This window comes from Varanus komodoensis, unplaced genomic scaffold (assembly GCF_004798865.1).
Source record: "Varanus komodoensis strain SLA01 unplaced genomic scaffold, ASM479886v1 scaffold9, whole genome shotgun sequence".
Classification (NCBI taxonomy): domain Eukaryota; kingdom Metazoa; phylum Chordata; class Lepidosauria; order Squamata; family Varanidae; genus Varanus; species Varanus komodoensis.
In genome coordinates, this window is record NW_025336598.1 from 22,374,683 (window position 1) to 22,392,683 (window position 18,001).

Sequence of the window (18,001 nt, forward strand, 5' to 3'; positions counted from 1 at the left end):
TTGTATTTAAAACATGTAACCTTTTTTTCAATAAAGTTCCAAGGGCAGTTCTCACAAACAGAACATAAAAATAAGTTTTCCAAGCACGATCTGGAATATAAATACTAACAACAAGCTATGTATAAAAGCAGCAAAAAGCCATTTGTGAGCAATAAAAGTCAATTGAGAAGCAAAGTCATTAGCTTTTCATGGACAAGGGCTCATCAGGCTTTTGGAGATGGGCCCAGATAAAGCAGCCTTCCCCAGTCTTCTGCCTTACAAACTTTCAACTACTTTGTCAGGAATTCTGGGATTTGTAGTCCAAAATATCTGGAGGGCAACAGTTGGGGGAGGTGACCCTAAGGTTCCTGGGTAGGCGCAACTGGAGATGACCAATGCTAGTCTTGTTCGAGGGGGAAAACCGTTTGCATGAAGGGATTTGTAACTTTCTCCTGAAACATTTCTCCTCCATGTTGCAGTACATTTTCTCTACCTTATAAAGCTAGAAATAATAGCACTTGTATTGGGAAATTTGCTAACAAACATCTGCTGTCAGCTCACGTGCCTTATAATACTAAGCAACAGGCTCCTGTAATCTCTTGATGCAACTTACAGGAGTCCTGCAGAAGAAATAAACAGTGTCGGTATTTAAAGCATTACTTTGTTTCAGTGGATATCTTCTTCTAGTAAGTATTAATACTCCGGCCTTGTTGAATAGTCAACAGCTAACAGAAGTGGAAATGAGCTCTAATCCATCTAACCAAATGCGCCTCCCCTTTTTCTCATGCAGTGGAAAATTTAAGAAAGCCTTTAGCCAGATTCAGGAGCTCCCAACAGTCAGAACTGCTTTTTCAAGCCAAGTGCCAATTCCTAGGGAACCCCGAGGACCAGTCTCACCTCAGGAAAGAAGCCCAACCACAGGGAGGTTCTCTCACCAGTAAAGCTAGCCCAAACGATGAATTGTGTTTATTCATCCTCCCTTCTTCTTTCATAATATCCATCACAACACTTCATTTAATAGGATTTCCAATAATTGCATCTATAATGTGTTGGGGAGTTTGCCTATTATGTATAGAACCACTGCTAGTGCATGCCACACACGCGTACATGTGCACACATACATACATACAACATTCCCAGCCCATCTGCTCAAGCTTACTCATGTCCCAGCTGCTCCAAATCTTACAGCACGATTTGTTTGCTTTAGAAGTGCACAGGCTGAGAAGAAACCACACACAAGCAGTGGTCCAGGGCTGAGTTAGCCCTAAGGCAGAATCAGAATCAAAGATTGATTCATGATGCTGGCACACCATAGAAATTATTAACAACCTCACATCCACGCTGTGCGGCACGCAGCTAATGACCTGAAATATGACCCCCTGGGATTGCAACATGAATTCTTCCATTAGCGAGCCATGATGCTGAGGCAGAAGAAAACAAGAAACAAGACACATGATATTATTTTCAAAGACAGGAAAGGACAAACTGGCCCACAGCAGCAGTCAGAGGATCAGAGGTAGCAGGGGGTCCCTTCCTCCAGGATGGATGTTCGGAAAAGCAAAACAAGCCTGGTCCACATAGAGGAGCTTTCGTCTCCTGTGCATTTATAGCCAGACTGCTTGTTACCCTGTGGTTCTGAAAGCAAAGAGAAAGGCAATTACTGGCCCCAGGCTCTGGCTGGAAGAAGCCGCCGTATGCCAATCCAGTCAGATCGTGAGAGCTCGCTCTGTCTGACCTGGCTTAGAATTTCTCACCAGGGTTTCAGACAGGAGCCTTTCCCAGGCTGTCCTCAAAATGTCTGACTCAGCCAGAGACCTCTTGTATACAAAACATGTGCTCTGTCACTACAGGCAAGGGCGGTCAGGTTATCTCTCCACCATCGCAGCAGGAATATCAAGAACGGGAGATCAGTCTAGGCCCACATACATTGAAATACCTGTTAAAAACTCACCTCTTTTTTCTGAAGTCACATTGGTTCCTCCCTTCTTCCTTTTTCCTGTGCTCTCACTTTTCTAGTTATTTAGATTATGACCCTAAGAAAGACTTGGGTCTGTACTTTGATTTATGTACAACGCTATCTCTATCTAGTTAACAGAGGCACTCTATAAATAAGTACTCAGATTGCATCTTAATATAGTGGAATCAGCACTTTCGTATTACATACTTCTTGCCAGGCTTCTGTACTAAATGCTGTTGCTTTTCTGGTATTGCTAACAACAATACCCTAGGGTGCCCTCTTTTACAAAGAGAAACATTTCCTGTTTTAAGGTGTTTTTTTTTTTTTGAAGAGTTCTCTTGTCCATTTCCAGTTTAAGATAATGAACCATATGAACTTTTGCCCATCAGTAGCACTGGAATAGCACAGGTAGAAGAGGCAGACAGACCACAGACTTCTACGCTAGGGTGAGATGTAAAGTATTTGCATTTAATGTATTTCTATTTCTAAATCTGCATCGATATAGTCAAATTAGCAACAAATGCTATGCAAATTAGGCTTCTTCTCTCCTCTTTTTTATTATTCATAAGTAGCCACCCTAGTGTGTGTATGGAGGGGGTTTTCTGATTTTTGTGCTTTTGTAAGCTGCTTTGAACACTGTAAATGGAAGGCTTACATTTAATTAGTTACAATATCAAGATCTAGAACCCCCTCCCCATTTTCTTAAAAGGCATCATGGCAGTGCACAGCAATTTAAACACAAAAACCTCAATACAATAAAAATAAGAACATTAAACTATTAGAATGTTAAAACAACTAAATAATTTAAATAGCTAGAGTAATGCGATGCATTTTCTAATCCTTTCCAAACCCCAAGAGAATGGAGGCCAATCATTGCTCCTGTAGGATCATATTGCACAGCTTGAGAGCAACACAGGGAAAACCCCTTTCACACCAGCTCAACAAATGGCTTGTAAGGGTGCCTGTACTGCAGGTCTTAATACATGGGTCCTCAAACTATGCCCCGTGAGATGGATCCAGCCCACCATGCCCATTCATCTGGCCTGCGCCATGGCTCACCACCTGTAAGCATGGTGGCTTGCTCACTCGGAGATAGTTTTCGACTCGTTGGGAGATCTCCAAGCGAGCGAGCTGCCGCTGTGCATGCGCACCCAACGACACCTCACTGGCCCATGCAGCCAGCCCCCCCCAACTGGCCTGCGCATGTGGCCGCCGCCTATCAACTGGCCCCCTATTGAAAAAGTTTGAGGACCCCTGGGTTAGATCTTCATGAAACTCCTGAGGTATTGAGACAGGGGTCCTCCAACTTTTCCACCAAGAGGCTAGTTGAAAGCTGCCAGTGCTGGGCGCGGGCCGGAAAGGTGGTGCCGGCGGTGTGCGCGGGCCGGGGTGGGGGCAGGGGTGGTGCGTGCGGGCACGCACACTGAGGCAGGTGTGGTGAGGGGAGGCAAAGCACAGTGGGGGCAGGCACACGCCACGAGGCGGGTGCACGAGGCAGCGGCTTGCTCGCTTGGAGATCGTTTTCTCCAAGTGAGCAAACTGCTGCCTCCCTGTGCGCAGGGTGAGGTGGGCAGTGGACGGCACCCACGTGGGCACAGGTGCGCACGCAGCCGGTCCAAATGGACATGGCAGGCCAGATAAATGGGCATGGCAGGCCGTATCCGGCCCCTGGGCCATAGGTTGAGGACCCATGTTGTAAGGATTACATGATATTGAATGCAAAGTAAAAATGCTTGGAAACTCAACAGAAATATAATTTTTGTGGCCTGTTCCCCCATTTTTGCCATTCCTGACAAGCAGAAAACTCCCTGGAATGATCCCATACATGGGTAGTTAGCTACTTTCAGTTTAGGGGAATCACATCACATAGGCTAGAGAAAGGTTGCCTGTGTGAAGGTATGAGAATGGAACTAAGATTCATAGAATGCTTTAAGCCAGTCTTTCCCAACCTGCACCTTCCAGATGTGTTACAATTCCCAACATTCCCAGGTAATCCAACGCATCTGGGGAAGGGCTGCCAGGTTGGGGAAGACTGCTTTAGGAGAACATACTTTTTCTTCAAATAGTGATAGCTGATTCAACTTCTTTCTGATTTAGCCTCTCTCTCTCTCTCTCTCCCTCTCTCCCTCTCTCCCTCTCTCCCTCTCAGAATCACAACCACAGCTGCCTGCATGATGGATTTACGTAGGTATCCTCTGGATGAACAGAACTGCACACTGGAAATTGAAAGCTGTAAGTTGTCTTGCCATTTCCATTGGTTTATGTAAGAGCACAAACTGCTTTGAAACAGAATAGCAGAAGAACCAAATAGCTCACTGTGGGTATTTTCAGCAATCTACATCTAAATTACTGATTTGTTAAAACTCTGATGAATTTTCTCATAATATTCCTTGCCTCATTTGACAGACTGGGTATGATATGGATCTGAGTTAATAATGGTTGTTCCAGATTTGCTATTAATTTCTTTAAGCACTTTAGAAACATAATTTTACCACCATCTCTTTAAAACTGGAGCAAAGTAATAGTTCCTGTGACAGAGGTGCATCAAAATGAATTACCGTTACTGAAAACATTTGGTATAATCAGTTACATGCACCATGCAATTGCACCTGTGTTACTACATTATTTATCGTCATCAGGATAACAAAGTTGAATTTGCAGATTAATCTACCAACTCTATAGCTGATTAATCTGTAAGTGCCAGTTTGCATCAATGACAGCCATTTTGAATGGGTGGTGATGGGCTGAAGGGTGCTTTACTTCTGGTGTATTTGTTTAATAGGAAATGACAGAATTATTTTTTTAAGTGTTCCTCCTAACAGTGATAAAGAGCATCATCCTATGCATGTTTAGACAGAAAATAGGCCCCCTAGCAACTTTGGCAAGCTGGCAGTTGTAGGCCCTTTTTCTGTCTAAATATGCATGGGATTACATCTTCAGTAGCGTTTGTTAACATGCGAGGTCTTTCAAACTTCCATGAATATCACAAAAAGCAGCTATTTTGAGGTGCTGACAATATGCAGAGATGGTTTACCTTAATCAGCTAAAAGGAATCAGATAAAAGGAAGACGGGTAATCCTCTGAAGTGGCAACAGTCAACTGACAGGGTGGATCATGACTAACTAGCAAAAGGCGAGTCAAATCTGATGGGCAAAGGAGGGGTGGGTGAAGAATTCCCGCCCTTCTTCTGTCCTAAGAAAAATCTTACTCCCACCCCATAGACTACTCAGTATCTCTATTCCCAAATTGGAGGAGCTCTTGTAGTCCCCTCTCTCTACTCCAGGGATGCTGAACTTCTTTCAGCAAAAGGGTCAAATTCCATTTTGGAGAAGCTCTTGGGTGCTGCATTCATATCATGGATGGGCTGGAATCAAAAGACGTGGGACCAAGAAACAAAACAAACATGCCAACTTAGTTTAGCCTAAAGCTCTCCCTGCCAGGAACTCAGCTGGAGGAGAGGCATTTCAAACTTTTGGAAGAGTTTGGGTGGTGGGCAGTGAGGAGCTGCACATAGGCTGGGAAACCACCAAACAACTGGTGGCTGTGGAAAAGAGCATGACCTTCTGGGATGCCCAGGGACTCAGACTGAGAATCCCAGAGCTGGCGATGCCCCTTAGCCTGTGCTTCTAAGCCCCTGTTCTACACTTAACACACTTTAGACAACCAAACACTTAACTGCTAGTGAGAGCCGTACGTTTCGTAGAAGAGTAGGTACCAGAAGAAGCAAGTAGTCACAATGGCTATGCATTACCTCTGGTATAAGCCTCTGAATGCCTGTTGCCCCCAGATGGTCACTGTGAGAACAGCATGCTAGAGCAGGTAGTCCTTGGCATTGCCCAGAACAACTTTGCTTGTGTTCTTAAATGGAATTGCTTTCTGCATCCATCTCGGTGAGAAACAGTGAGTGCAGGCCCGCAGTAAGTGTGACCCGCCAAACCAAAGACTTTTAACCAGTCTTTTACAGAGGCCTACCAAGAGCTTAGCAAGCTTCCTATAGCCTGTATGGCGCAGTGGCTATTGCTGAACTAGGACCCAGGTGACTTGGCTTCAGATCCCCAGCTGTGAAGTACATTGCATGTCTCTGGACAAGTTGCTATCCCTCAGCCAAACCTACTCCACAGGGTTGTTGTGAGAATCCAGTGGGAAGAGCAGAGAACCACGACTCCATTCTGAGCTTCTTGAAGCAACAGTAAAATTGAATCACTCTCATCAGAACAGGGCTGAAGGAAGGTTGTCCAGCGATTAGCAGCCCATAATATACGCTGCATTAGGCTGTTGTATAACTCAGCGGGTCACAAATTGTGCATGCGTGAATAAGTACCTCTCTGATGTTGTGTTTGCTTTAACTGGCATCCCTTCTGTTTAGGACTGCTTTAGCATCCTTGTCATCTTTTTACAATATTATCAGCCATCATCAATTACTATCAAATATAGAACATCAGTTGCTGAATACTAATTGCCAAATGTAAAATATTAAATATCACATTGTGAGCATTCAGTGGGTGATGCCATAAAATTGGCTTCCACATTAAATGAAGGATCGTGGGAGGAATAGAAAATGGCTCATTAAGCCATTTATGTTTTTGAAATAGTCTGTGGCTGTGTTTTCTCCTCACTGCAGAAATAGGTACAAACTTACAAGTATATAATGTTTGAACAAAGCAAGGGATCAATTTGAAGAAGGACTGATGTGGCCAGAAGGGGAAAACGCTCCAACAGCTGGGTTTAGATCAGAACCTTCATTGGTGCTTATACTGGCAAAAAACGTTACGGCAGATTCAAGCAGGTCTGAAGGGGCCCTTTGGGAAAACTGGCCACTGCCACTGTGGATTGTCTAGGGCAGGGAAACGCAAGCGGTGGCCTCCCAGATGTTTGTCCTACAACTGCCACCTGCCCTTGCCATGGGCTATGCTGGCTGGGGCTGATGGGGGTTGTAGGCCAAAACTCTGATGACAGTTGTCCATCCTGGTCTAGGCAAACCCATCCCACCTACTACCAGATGAATTTAGGCAAATGTGTTCGAGGCAGTTCATCAAAGCTTTGTCATGAGCTTTAAAAATCATGGATTTATAAAAGACTGTGAGGTCAGCAATTGTTTCATTGTGTTTCCCGGGCCTTTGGACTTGCTTGAAATTATTTCTAAAGCTTTACTCCCAGTGCCCATTCATTACTTTTCCTCCAACTCAAAACCCCCTCAGGCCTGTCTCTGTGTGTCCAGGCAGTGATGACATTCCTCCCTGATAGACAGGACTACCAAAACTGGCACAAGATCACCGCACTTCTGTGTCCCTCGTTCTTTCTATTCCTGCAGCTCCATAGAGCATGCAAGCACTACTATAAAAGTATCAGCCCTGCCTCATGGCCGCTGTTGGACATGATTCAGCTGCCACACAGAGATTGTTGTTAACTTGTTCCACACAGGGGTTGCTGTTGCAAAGGAAGCTGCTTCGTATGCAGCTCAAGCTATTTTCTAAAGGCCATCGCAAATGTGTGAGCATAAATGTTTGAAAAGGTGTGGAGAAAAATCATTCCAGATAAGCCACTGGACATAAGTGGCTTAACACAGCTTCCCACTGAGAATTAGTATTTTATCACCAGATGTTTAAGCACTTAAATATAGCAATTGTCACAACTGCTTGCTGTTTGAAAATTAACTAACTACACCATGTACTTCAATGCACCTTAGTGTCACTTAGTTATCTCTAATGTCAATGATTATTATTTTATTTATTTTATTTTATTTTTTTTGGTCAAACAATGCCTGAAGCAATGTAGGGAAGGTATAACGGGATGCTGCCTTGGCTTCTTAGTGCACAGGCTGTAAGAGTGTATGTGGATGGATATAGGAGGTGGCCAGATGTGGTTCCACTATCCCTAGAAAGTATTTTTCTACATTCCCAGAAAAAGGCTTCAGGAGGTTATTACATTGCCAAGGTTATATCCTTTGGACCATTGCAGATCATACTGTATACACTGGAATATAAGATGACCCTTGAAACCAGAAATAGTGGACCAAAAATTGGAGGATCATCTTATGAACCCGGTGAAAAATTTTCATCATCCTATATTCATCCTTTTAGATAACAAAGATAATTGCATTTACATGCTTGTTTTTATTAATTTTTGTTGTTGTTGTTGTTAGTCGCGAAGTTGTGTCCGACCCATCGCGACCCCAAGGACAACATTCCTCCAGGCCTTCCCTGGAGTCCACTCAAGCTCACACCAACTGCTTCAATGACTCCATCTAGCCACCTCATTCTCTGCCGTCCCCTTCTTCGTTTGCCATCTATTGTTCCCAGCATTAGGCTCTTCTCCAGTGAGTCCTTCCTTCTCATTAGGTGGCCAGAGTATTTGAGTTTGATCTTCAGTATCTGGCCTTCTAATCATCTTTAAAAATTCTTACTGTTATCAGAGCAGCTCGTTCTGTGTTGCATCACTGCCCAAGCAGACCTGCTTGCTCTCACCTGTCCCCAACACCTGTCTACAGTACTGGTGCCAGCCACCCTTTCTGATCAACCCCAGCCAATCAGCCCCCTTGCAGGCTGCCTCCGGCTTCCAAATCAGAGAAGAAACATGGCCATTAGCTAGAATACAGTAATGTGACATCACAAGAGTCTAGAAGCTTCCAGCTGACAAATGGCCATCCATACCAGCATATAAGAAGATCACCTTGAAACTGAAAATAGCAAAGCAAAAACTGGGGATCATCTTATATACCCAACATAGGACAAAACACCAAGCAAAGCAAAAACTGGGGATCATCTTATATACCCAACATAGGACAAAACACCAGAAAAACCACCCAAGATATTGACCTTTACTTAAATGTGAGTCACCTTATACACAGGCATATATGTTAGTATTTACCACGTGTTTGTTGCTTGTTGCTCTTCCTCCAAGGAGCTCAAAGTGGTGTACAACAGTTTCCCCTTGCCCTGCACCTTTGCCGTATAATTCCCACGAGGCAACTAAAGAGCCTTATGGGAATTACTCCTGGATCCTAGACTCTTGTGTCTCCATACAGTGGGTGCTGCAAACAGACTTCCTTGCAAGGTGTATGTGACCTGCACAGTTCCCCCAGCGATATCTAGCACAGAGAGCTTTCAGGGATTATTCAAATGCTGACAATCAACATGAATGTGGGCAACTCCAATCAATGAAGTTTCTGGAGCTTTTGAACTGTGTGTCTGTTGTGATAGCTTTTGGCAACTTTTTATTCAGTCAGGTCACAGTTAAATCTCTATTGCAGGCAGCAGAAATTGTGAGTCTTGTCATTTCAAATTTTACAGGGGGAAAGGCATGTACTGTTTGGCGGTAATGCATTCATCCTCAAATTATTGGCCTTTGGCACGGTTTATGCATTTACTGGTTTGCTGCCAATGTGTGAACAGCTGCTTGAAGCATAGAATCTCTCTAAGCAGAGAAGAAATGTAAAGGTTTTATTTGTCTGTTGGTGACCTCAGCACAGCATCTGATAAATTATTCCAACCCTGGCTACAACAGAAACTCCGTTTTCAGTCTCCATTTTCATCCCAGCTCAAAAATGAAATGTGTGTCCTTCCTGAGAAATACTGAGTTTATTATAAAGATATTATTACTATTATTAATACAGCAAAGAACTTTAAACATAGTAAAGCCATGATCCTATGCATTCTTAGGTAGGGAAAAGAACTACAATTCCCAGCATGCCCTAGCCAGCACTCTTGGCTGGAGTATACTGAGAGTTGTGGGACTTTTTTCCAGCTAGACATAGATAGGATATTTCTGTAATGGCCTTGTTCAGATGTAACACTAGACATGGGCTTCCTAATCTGATGCTCATGGGTACCCATGAGACCACACACATCTCCCAGGATTCCTGCCCCTCCTGTGGGTTTTTTCGTTTTAATGGTAGGGTTTTTTTTAATCTAAAACAAAAACGAGAAGTCTGGTGTGCTACAAAGCAAAAGGCCAGCCTCTAGGCCCATTATCATTCCCAGGACTACCTCGTGGCCTCACATGAGTGCCCAGGACGATCCTAGCATACAGAATGATGGCAACCATGGCCTATGTCTGTGTTCTGACATGTCTCCAGCCACCTCAGAAAAAAAAATGAAGGAAGGAAAAGGTAAGCTGGGGTGCTAGGAAATGTCCTCGGAGGTTGAGGGGCTGAGTAGAATGGAGAGGGCGGTACCCGTATTATGTGCACCTGCTTTCTCTGCCTAGGGTGTGTGTTGTGGTGGGGTGTTACTGCTTGTCATATATTTAGTTCTACCCTGAGACCATATCAAAGATGTCCGTGATTTTGAGGCAACTCCTAATGCAAGACTGTGATTTCAGTCCAGTACGAAGTCTGGGGCAAGCTCAGCAAGTGCAAGACCCATAGACAGCAGCTACACCATCATGATGAGTTTTATTCATCTATGGATATATTTGTTTCCATACAGCTAACACTTGGAAACACCTATAGGAGAATGAATAACTTACATTCCTAGGCAACTAAATTCCAGTCCGCTGAAGCATATATTACATTAGGACTGGATCTGTAACCAAACATGCTTCTGTGCTTCTGTTATTTTATGTTGCTGCTGCTACAGAGAATGAATTAACCGCGTCTTCCTTCCAGGTAGCAAGTTGTAGTCTTCACTTGTAGGGTGAGTGAAAAATAGGTGTGAAGAGTAAGACATTTGAGCCTACAGGAATTGCTAGTGGGGGCAGGGAGGGATTTCAGCTCGTCGTTCTGGCAGAAAGCAGAGCCCCGTGGTGAGTCTTGACTGCCCCCTGCAGCCACTCTGTGGGCTCATTCACATGTTGCTTTGGCAGAAGTATCTTTGGTTTGCAGTACACTCCTTGGTGATTTTCTTCCCTGCTGCTGCTGCTAGCTAGGGTTTGCACTTGTTTGGCAAGCTTTTCTTCAGTATCAGCTATTATTTCTGTCCAAAGCAAGCCTGAAATCCTGTACCCACTTATCTGGCAAAAACCCTCCTTTAATGCAATTGCACTTATGAGCAAGGCTAGTGCTGGGATCCGTGGCATGGAGGGGAAGGATTTGGGGTCTTTGTTTTTTGCCATGTTAAAGCAGTAAGAAAAGGGCAAGTGATCTTGAAGCCCAGGCTTGAGAACCTCAGGGCCAGGGCCGAATACAGCTCTCCAGGGTTCCCCCCTATCCCGACCCCCTTTCCCCCAAACACTGATCATCTGTTTCTGTGCCATTTTCACCCAAGATGTGATGAAATCCTAAGGCTTACGTAGTTCTGGTAGCTTTAAGCTACAGTTAATATGCTGTTCTTTTTGGACTCTTTAGCCACACTTTCTTGTCTTTCAGTGCGTACTACAGTAATGCAACCCCGAGAGCTTCTCCAACACTGAATCTAGTCCACTGCTGTTGTAGAGCCATTTCACATTCTTTAATCAAGAGGATTATTAAATAACTTGGCCAATGGCCCTTCTTTGAATTTAAATAATGCAAAGTATAATTATATAATAAAGGTTATCCCAAGTGAGGCACTTGGAGGGGAAATAAAGAAAAAGGGAACAATACCAAGACACCTGTATCTTGGCATCCCCAGTCTCCCCACCAATCCAAGCCCCCTCCCCAAACATTCTCAGTATCGTTTCTCAGAAAGCAATTTCCTGGTCTCAGATGGGCTGCTGGTGTAGTTCTTTCCACTTGGCTGTGAGCTCAAGTGTGTGTGGGGGGGGGGGGGGCGCGATTAGAGAGTAGATGCTCAGCTATGAGATCAGAGCTCTGCTTTTGACCGCGGATCTGGGAATCCTACCCCATCCTATCCCCTGTAGGCTCTGTAAGACTGCTTGCAACAAACTATCATAATTATATTATTGTAAATATTCCTATTGCAGATGGATACACAACTGATGATATTGAGTTCTATTGGAATGGAGAGGAAACTGCTGTAAGTGGAGTGAATAAAATCGAGCTCCCTCAGTTCTCCATTATCGATTACAAAATGATCTCAAGAAAAGTAGTGTTCGCCACAGGTGAGCAGTGAAAATCTCAAGACATACTCTGGAAATAGCAGCAAAAAAGAGACATGCTCCTTCTGACACTTTTTACAATTTTTTTAATAGGAGCATACCCACGGCTGTCACTGAGTTTTCGGCTTAAAAGAAATATCGGCTACTTTATTTTGCAAACCTACATGCCTTCCACTCTGATTACAATTCTGTCATGGGTCTCTTTCTGGATCAACTATGATGCATCTGCTGCAAGAGTTGCACTGGGTAATTTATTATTTGGCCTATGCAGCTATTTACGTATCCTAAACATGCCTTCCAACATGTTTGCTTGCCCTGCAGCACTATCACAGTGTCCCTGCACAACAGTGTTGACCAGCATGTTTTATGACTGACGTGCAAACTGTAAAATAGGAAATCTGGATTGGATCCAGATTCAGGCTCATGCAACTGGGCTGGCAGAAGCTGACTTCCCTGCTGCTTCCTCTCCAGAGCAGCCCCTCCAGCCCCCTCAGCTTGCTGGGTTATACAGAGAGGGACTCTGCTGCTGTGGTCACGGGGAACAGGGAAATACCAGTGAAGAACACTTTGGCTATTGATCAGGATAGATATATAATATATAACAAATATGGTGGCTCCTCCCATAATTAAAATGGTGCTTAATTGCTGTAAATTATACTCTCCCCTCAAGCCGGCTGATGCCTTCTCGTTGTGCATCAGTGATGCTATTTTTGTGTGCACAAGGACTGGCCCTTGAAGAATGAGTGTCCCTTTAATGTGTCATTTTAGTACTGGTGTGCTGGTGGAACCATCTCACCTGAAGACCCGCCTTCCTTCTTCCTAGGCATCACCACTGTGTTGACAATGACCACCATCAGCACTCACCTCAGGGAAACACTGCCAAAGATTCCATATGTGAAGGCGATCGACATTTACCTAATGGGATGCTTCGTGTTCGTATTCCTCGCATTGCTGGAATATGCTTTCGTAAACTACACGTTTTTTGGCAAAGGCCCACAACATCAGAAGAAGGCAGCTGAAAAGGTCTCCAGTGAGAAGAGAAAACTAGAGGCAAACAAAGTTCAGGTAACAGACCTCCTGAATTTTCATATATTCTCATTTATGTCACGTCTAACACCTTGCATTATACCACGCGGAATATGGTAGCCAGCAGAACCCTTGAATTTTTCGCACACTGGCCTAGTTCCCAGTCTAGCCCTGCCTAAAGCCCTGTTTTCAACCCTGCCCCACACTTCTGATAGCTGTCCAAACATGAGCAAAAAGGTGAGTGGGGGGGGGGCAATTTTCCAACTTCCTGAGCATGTAAAATCTTGGGACTGAGTGAAAAATTTGGGTGCACTGTGACTTGTGCAGACAGACACTCACATCCCTGAAGATCTCACTGCAAAAGGAGAAAATGTGTTACCCACCCTCTTTTAGCACAACAATCATTTGCATTTCTGTTTTGACTTGACAGCTCACCATTTCACAGCTGTCATATCAGAACAAACCAACAACTACATGGAGTCTGTCTGTGTCAGTGTCTCAGGCTGGTACTTGCTGCCCTGGACATTAACCTCGTGAAGGTCTTGCATTTTCAGATCTGCAGAACTGTGCACTTTTGCCATTGTGCAAGTCTAATTTAAAAAGAAAAAACAGAACGTGTGCAAAAATGGCTACTCAGTGACCCTCCGCTTGGCATATTGGAGGGTCTGTCACTGGCTATGAATTCAGGGATCACTTTTGCATCCTCGGGGATAAAACTGCACTGAATGAAAAAAGGATCTTGGATCACAGATAGGGTAGAGGGGACAAGTACAGGAGGACTGGGGGTGTGAAGTGGGGGGACAACCTATACTGAGTCAGGCCCACTATGGGTTGTTTGGGCAAAAACCAGCCTACCATGGTTTATTGCCAGGTTGAGTTACCAAGATATGTAATTCTGATGTTATGTAAACTAACAACTATCTGCATGGAAGAATGAGGCTGGTGGTCACTACCATTCCTTCCCCTGGCCTGGACTTCAAAATATCATCATCACTGATTGAGGGAGGGAGGAAGGAAGATTGGCTTATAAATGTTGGCTGGTTACAGGGCTCATCACATGTCTGGATATGGACCATAGAACTAATGTTGTTGTTTCTAAATGATAGTGCCATGCATTGGAGAAGAAAAAAACCTGAAGGTAGGATCTGGGAATCCACCAAACAATGCATAGAGCTACTTGCATGTTCATAATTGATACTCCAAAAGGGGGGAGTATTTCTATGGGTATCAAGAAGTGCTGTGGGAAAACACAGTAACCTGATTCACCTAATATGACAGTCATGTCAGGTAAATTTATCCTCAAGAAGCTGCAGCACAGGCCAGCTTCCCTTGTGGAGTTGTTGTGTCATGTGAACCCTGCCAGCAGGGGTCTTTTGAAGGTTAAACAACACTTGTCTAGCCCATGGTCTGTTTTAGGCAGTAGCTCACGACCCATTTCAACCTATTGTTATCATGATGCTTCATGACCCTCTCAATGGCGGCACAGAGACTGAATTCCTACCCAACCGTGCTTCATGGGGACCTTCTGCTGTCAGTGCTGATAACTTTCCTCTTTCAATAGTAATCAAATCAGAAGCCATAGGCTTGTAAACACAGAACTATTAAGAACCTAGATCAGAAGCCATTGCCCTTTGCAGACCCAAGACCCACCTTCTGAACGCAACACCAGACCCACACAACAATATTATATCCAATACTATTTTCACAGTCATTTTAGGTATCAAGGCAGCTCCTGCTTCCCTTTTGTCTCTGTTCATCTTCGTCCCCATTCCTCTTGTTTGGGATCTGAAAGTTCTATGGATTGGCTTTCCGTGTTCCCAAAGTGGACTGAAATGTCACATTGTCAGCACTCTCAGGTTTCCCACCAGGAAGCACAATGCTGTTGTTGCTGTACAAGTTTCTGCTCCTTTGGCTCACAGTTGGAGACAGTGGTTTTCTAAGAACATGAGCCTGCCTTTGGGGGTGTTTTGAGTAGTTGAATGATAATTGTTTCCTCTACAGAAGTAAGTTTCTATCAATAGCAATTTCTGCCCTCATTTTTTACTAGCCATTAAAGGGACCACTTTACCATTTCAGTCAACTCACATTGACATTTGTGCAGCAGGCGAGCAGAGAACTAGGGCAAAAAAGAATAAAAGTTAGAGCTATTCTCCTTCCTTTTGGAAAATGGGTTAATTTGTTAGCAATCATGATAAACTCTTTGTTATGAACTGCAAAAACGATAATTCAGAGAAAATGAATAGGCTGATGATCTATACAGATCAGGAGACTCCAATGATTTAGAAGCTCATTTTAAAATGGAGCAGCCTTGTTCATAATGCTTTAAATTAAACCAGTAATTCATTCACTACTTGCCTTGTAGTAAGTGATGAGTACACAGTACAAAGAGACCCACATGAATCATCCACTCAAACCATTAGTACTCGTGACTTACGTATTTTGCAGTGGAATGGAAAGAACAATTGAGCAATATTAATTATATTTACACTCCTATTGCAGGTGACTTGCACTACACAGATGGGAAGCCCTTTAATTTATCAGTTAGATTGTTCAGTAATTAAACGTCCAGTTTCTCTTCATGGAGCATTTTTATCTTTTTCTTTTTGCAATAATGCATCTGCCCTCTCTTGTGTGTCTCTGGCATAATATTCCAGTAAATAGAATCTCTGAACGCAGACACCCAACTTCGCTGGGGTAGCTAATAGGCGACGACAGAACTAACCTCCATGCAGTTGTCTATCATCAGTACTAATCCTACATTAGGCCAAGTAGCACAGCCTCCCAAGCCAACAGGTCTTGTACTAGTACAGTGATTCTCCTTTTGGATAAGCCTTTCCGGGCTTACTTGGAGTCCCAACAAAAAATGTTGCTGAATGTTATCAGGAGCACAATCAATAAACACAGCACACTGCCCATCCTTATTGGGTATCGCCACCTCCCCACTTGGTCGAATAGTCCATGCACCTCTGTAGCTTTACACCTTTCTTGCAGGGGGAAATCCCTAATGATGCAAAAGCCAGTTTTCAGAGAACCTATAATACCACTTCTGAATTCCCCATCAAGTAATAAGATTCTAAAAAAACCCACCCAAGTTCTGGAGAGCACACACATTCTAAAAGGTACTTTGATCGTGGATTCTGCAGCTGCTTGTCACATCTTACAGATGCAGAGACTTGCCTGAGGCACAGCAGAGCTGAGCCTCTCATACCAGCCCATCACTCCCGGGTCAAGCATGGCAACATTTCTTTCACTGCGCATTCCTTCCTTCCTTCCTGACACTGTATGTTAAAAAGGCAAGTAGAAAGGGAACTCTGTGATTCCGGGGGCATTTCTACTGCCTCTTTCTGAGGGCAATTGCATTGGTGAACTAATAGGAGTTGCAGTTGCAATGGTAGTCAGAGCAACCTCACAGGACAGGTGAGAAAACTACTCGCTTATTATTTGTAGCAGCATGCATAATTGCCACATTCCCGCTAATTAATGTAGCTCTGGAAACTTCCCATTGTAGACATCTGATGACTGTGGGCTTCTCTACATGGGTCTGTATTTTGACTCCTGTTTCTGTTTTATTTGAAAGATTAAGAGTGGGTCCTTTACATGTGTTTCCCTCCCGCCCCAAGGGGAAACATGCATGTTTCCCCTGCAGTGCTATATATTCCACTACACAACCACAAGGGGGCACTGTGGCATAGCAAAATTGCAACACTAAATAAGCATATCATACCTTCTGACTGTGAAATTAGGAAATAATACTTGGCTCTCTTTGTTCTAAAAAAAAAAAAAGCCTTGAAAATGGTCACAAACATAGAAGGGCCATGGAGGATGGCAACATCATGTGAAGCTTCCATAAATTACTATCAGTGAGGAACATCAATGCTTCATATAAAGAAGCTCTGTGAAGCCAGTGAAAATGCCCCTAATGCAGGGGAAGGTGCCTTCTGAAGCATCCCAGGGGATCAGACCCCTCTGCCTACAGTCCTGCAGCTCCAATTTTGCATTCCCTCTGTAATGGTGGTCTTGGTAGGGGCAGACTTGGTGGCTTAAGGCTGCCTTTTCTCTGCCCATTTGGATGTTGCCAACACCTCCTACGCAACCATTTTATTGGCAGCTTCCTAATTTGCAAGACTGTAAAGCAGTACTGATGAATGAGAGCTCTTTTCTAAAGCATCTCCCTTCTTTAGAGAGATGGTGGGCATGTCGTGAGTGGAGCCGGCTGGTGCCAGAGGTCAGATTAGATGGCCCGGGAGGCCCCGTCTGACTCGCTCTGTTTCTATGTTTCTGTGTTTAGATTGACCCCTGTGGGAACATCCTTCTTACCACCCTGGAAATGAGAAATGAAGTCAGCAGCTCCGATGTGCTTGCAACTTTGAACGACCCACGAGCAACCATGTATTCTTATGACAGCGCCAGCATCCATTACAGGAGGCCGGCCACTGCAAGAGACCTCTACAGCAGAAGCACTTTGGATAGACACACGGCCCACCAAAAGGGACGCTTACGGAGAAGAGCATCGCAGCTGAAAGTCAAAATCCCGGATTTGACTGATGTCAATGCCATAGACAAGTGGTCCAGAATGGTCTTTCCTATCACATTCATTCTTTTTAATGTCGTCTACTGGCTTTATTATGTGCACTGAGTTATGCTGTGAGCCTTCCACCCACCCAGCCCAGACTCCTTCTGCCTTTCCTGAGTTTTGCCAACCTTAAGAACTGCAGTAGCCACAATGCTACATGTTCAAAGTACAATATTCAGCCATTTGATGGGTTAGGGTATCCTTTTCACTATGTCCAAAAATTGTACCATGTTTACTTCAAAAGAAGACAGTATCCATTTGAGCACACTATCATTCTTTTAGATCTGCTTTCCAAGTGCAACAGCATTGAAGACGTAAGTGCTCTTCTTCTGTTTTGTTTTGAGATTATTTCTGGTGATCTTTCCTTTTCTCTTGGTATTTAAAATATTAAATGAAATTATGTCTTTTAAGAAACGCATTGGTGGCCACCAAACCATTTGCCAAGTAAAGTGCAAGTGTTGCCCAAGACAAGGCATCCCATGGCTGCAATC

At 44.0% G+C, this 18,001-nt stretch overlaps 1 protein-coding gene across 2 annotated transcripts in view; it reads left to right on the forward strand.

Annotated features, from left to right (window-relative positions):
- The window catches only part of GABRB1 (gamma-aminobutyric acid type A receptor subunit beta1), a 95,480-nt gene extending 77,907 nt beyond the window's left edge, over positions 1-17,573 (forward strand). The window contains exons 5-9 of one of the 2 annotated variants that reach the window (XM_044418034.1): positions 4,086-4,168; positions 11,777-11,914; positions 12,005-12,157; positions 12,735-12,976; positions 17,226-17,573. In XM_044418034.1, coding sequence (XP_044273969.1) covers positions 4,086-4,168; positions 11,777-11,914; positions 12,005-12,157; positions 12,735-12,976; positions 17,226-17,573 — 964 coding nt within the window. The remainder of the gene's footprint in view (positions 1-4,085; positions 4,169-11,776; positions 11,915-12,004; positions 12,158-12,734; positions 12,977-17,225) is intronic. The other variant, XM_044418035.1, reaches the window with a different exon arrangement.
- The last annotated feature ends 428 nt before the right edge of the window (positions 17,574-18,001 follow it).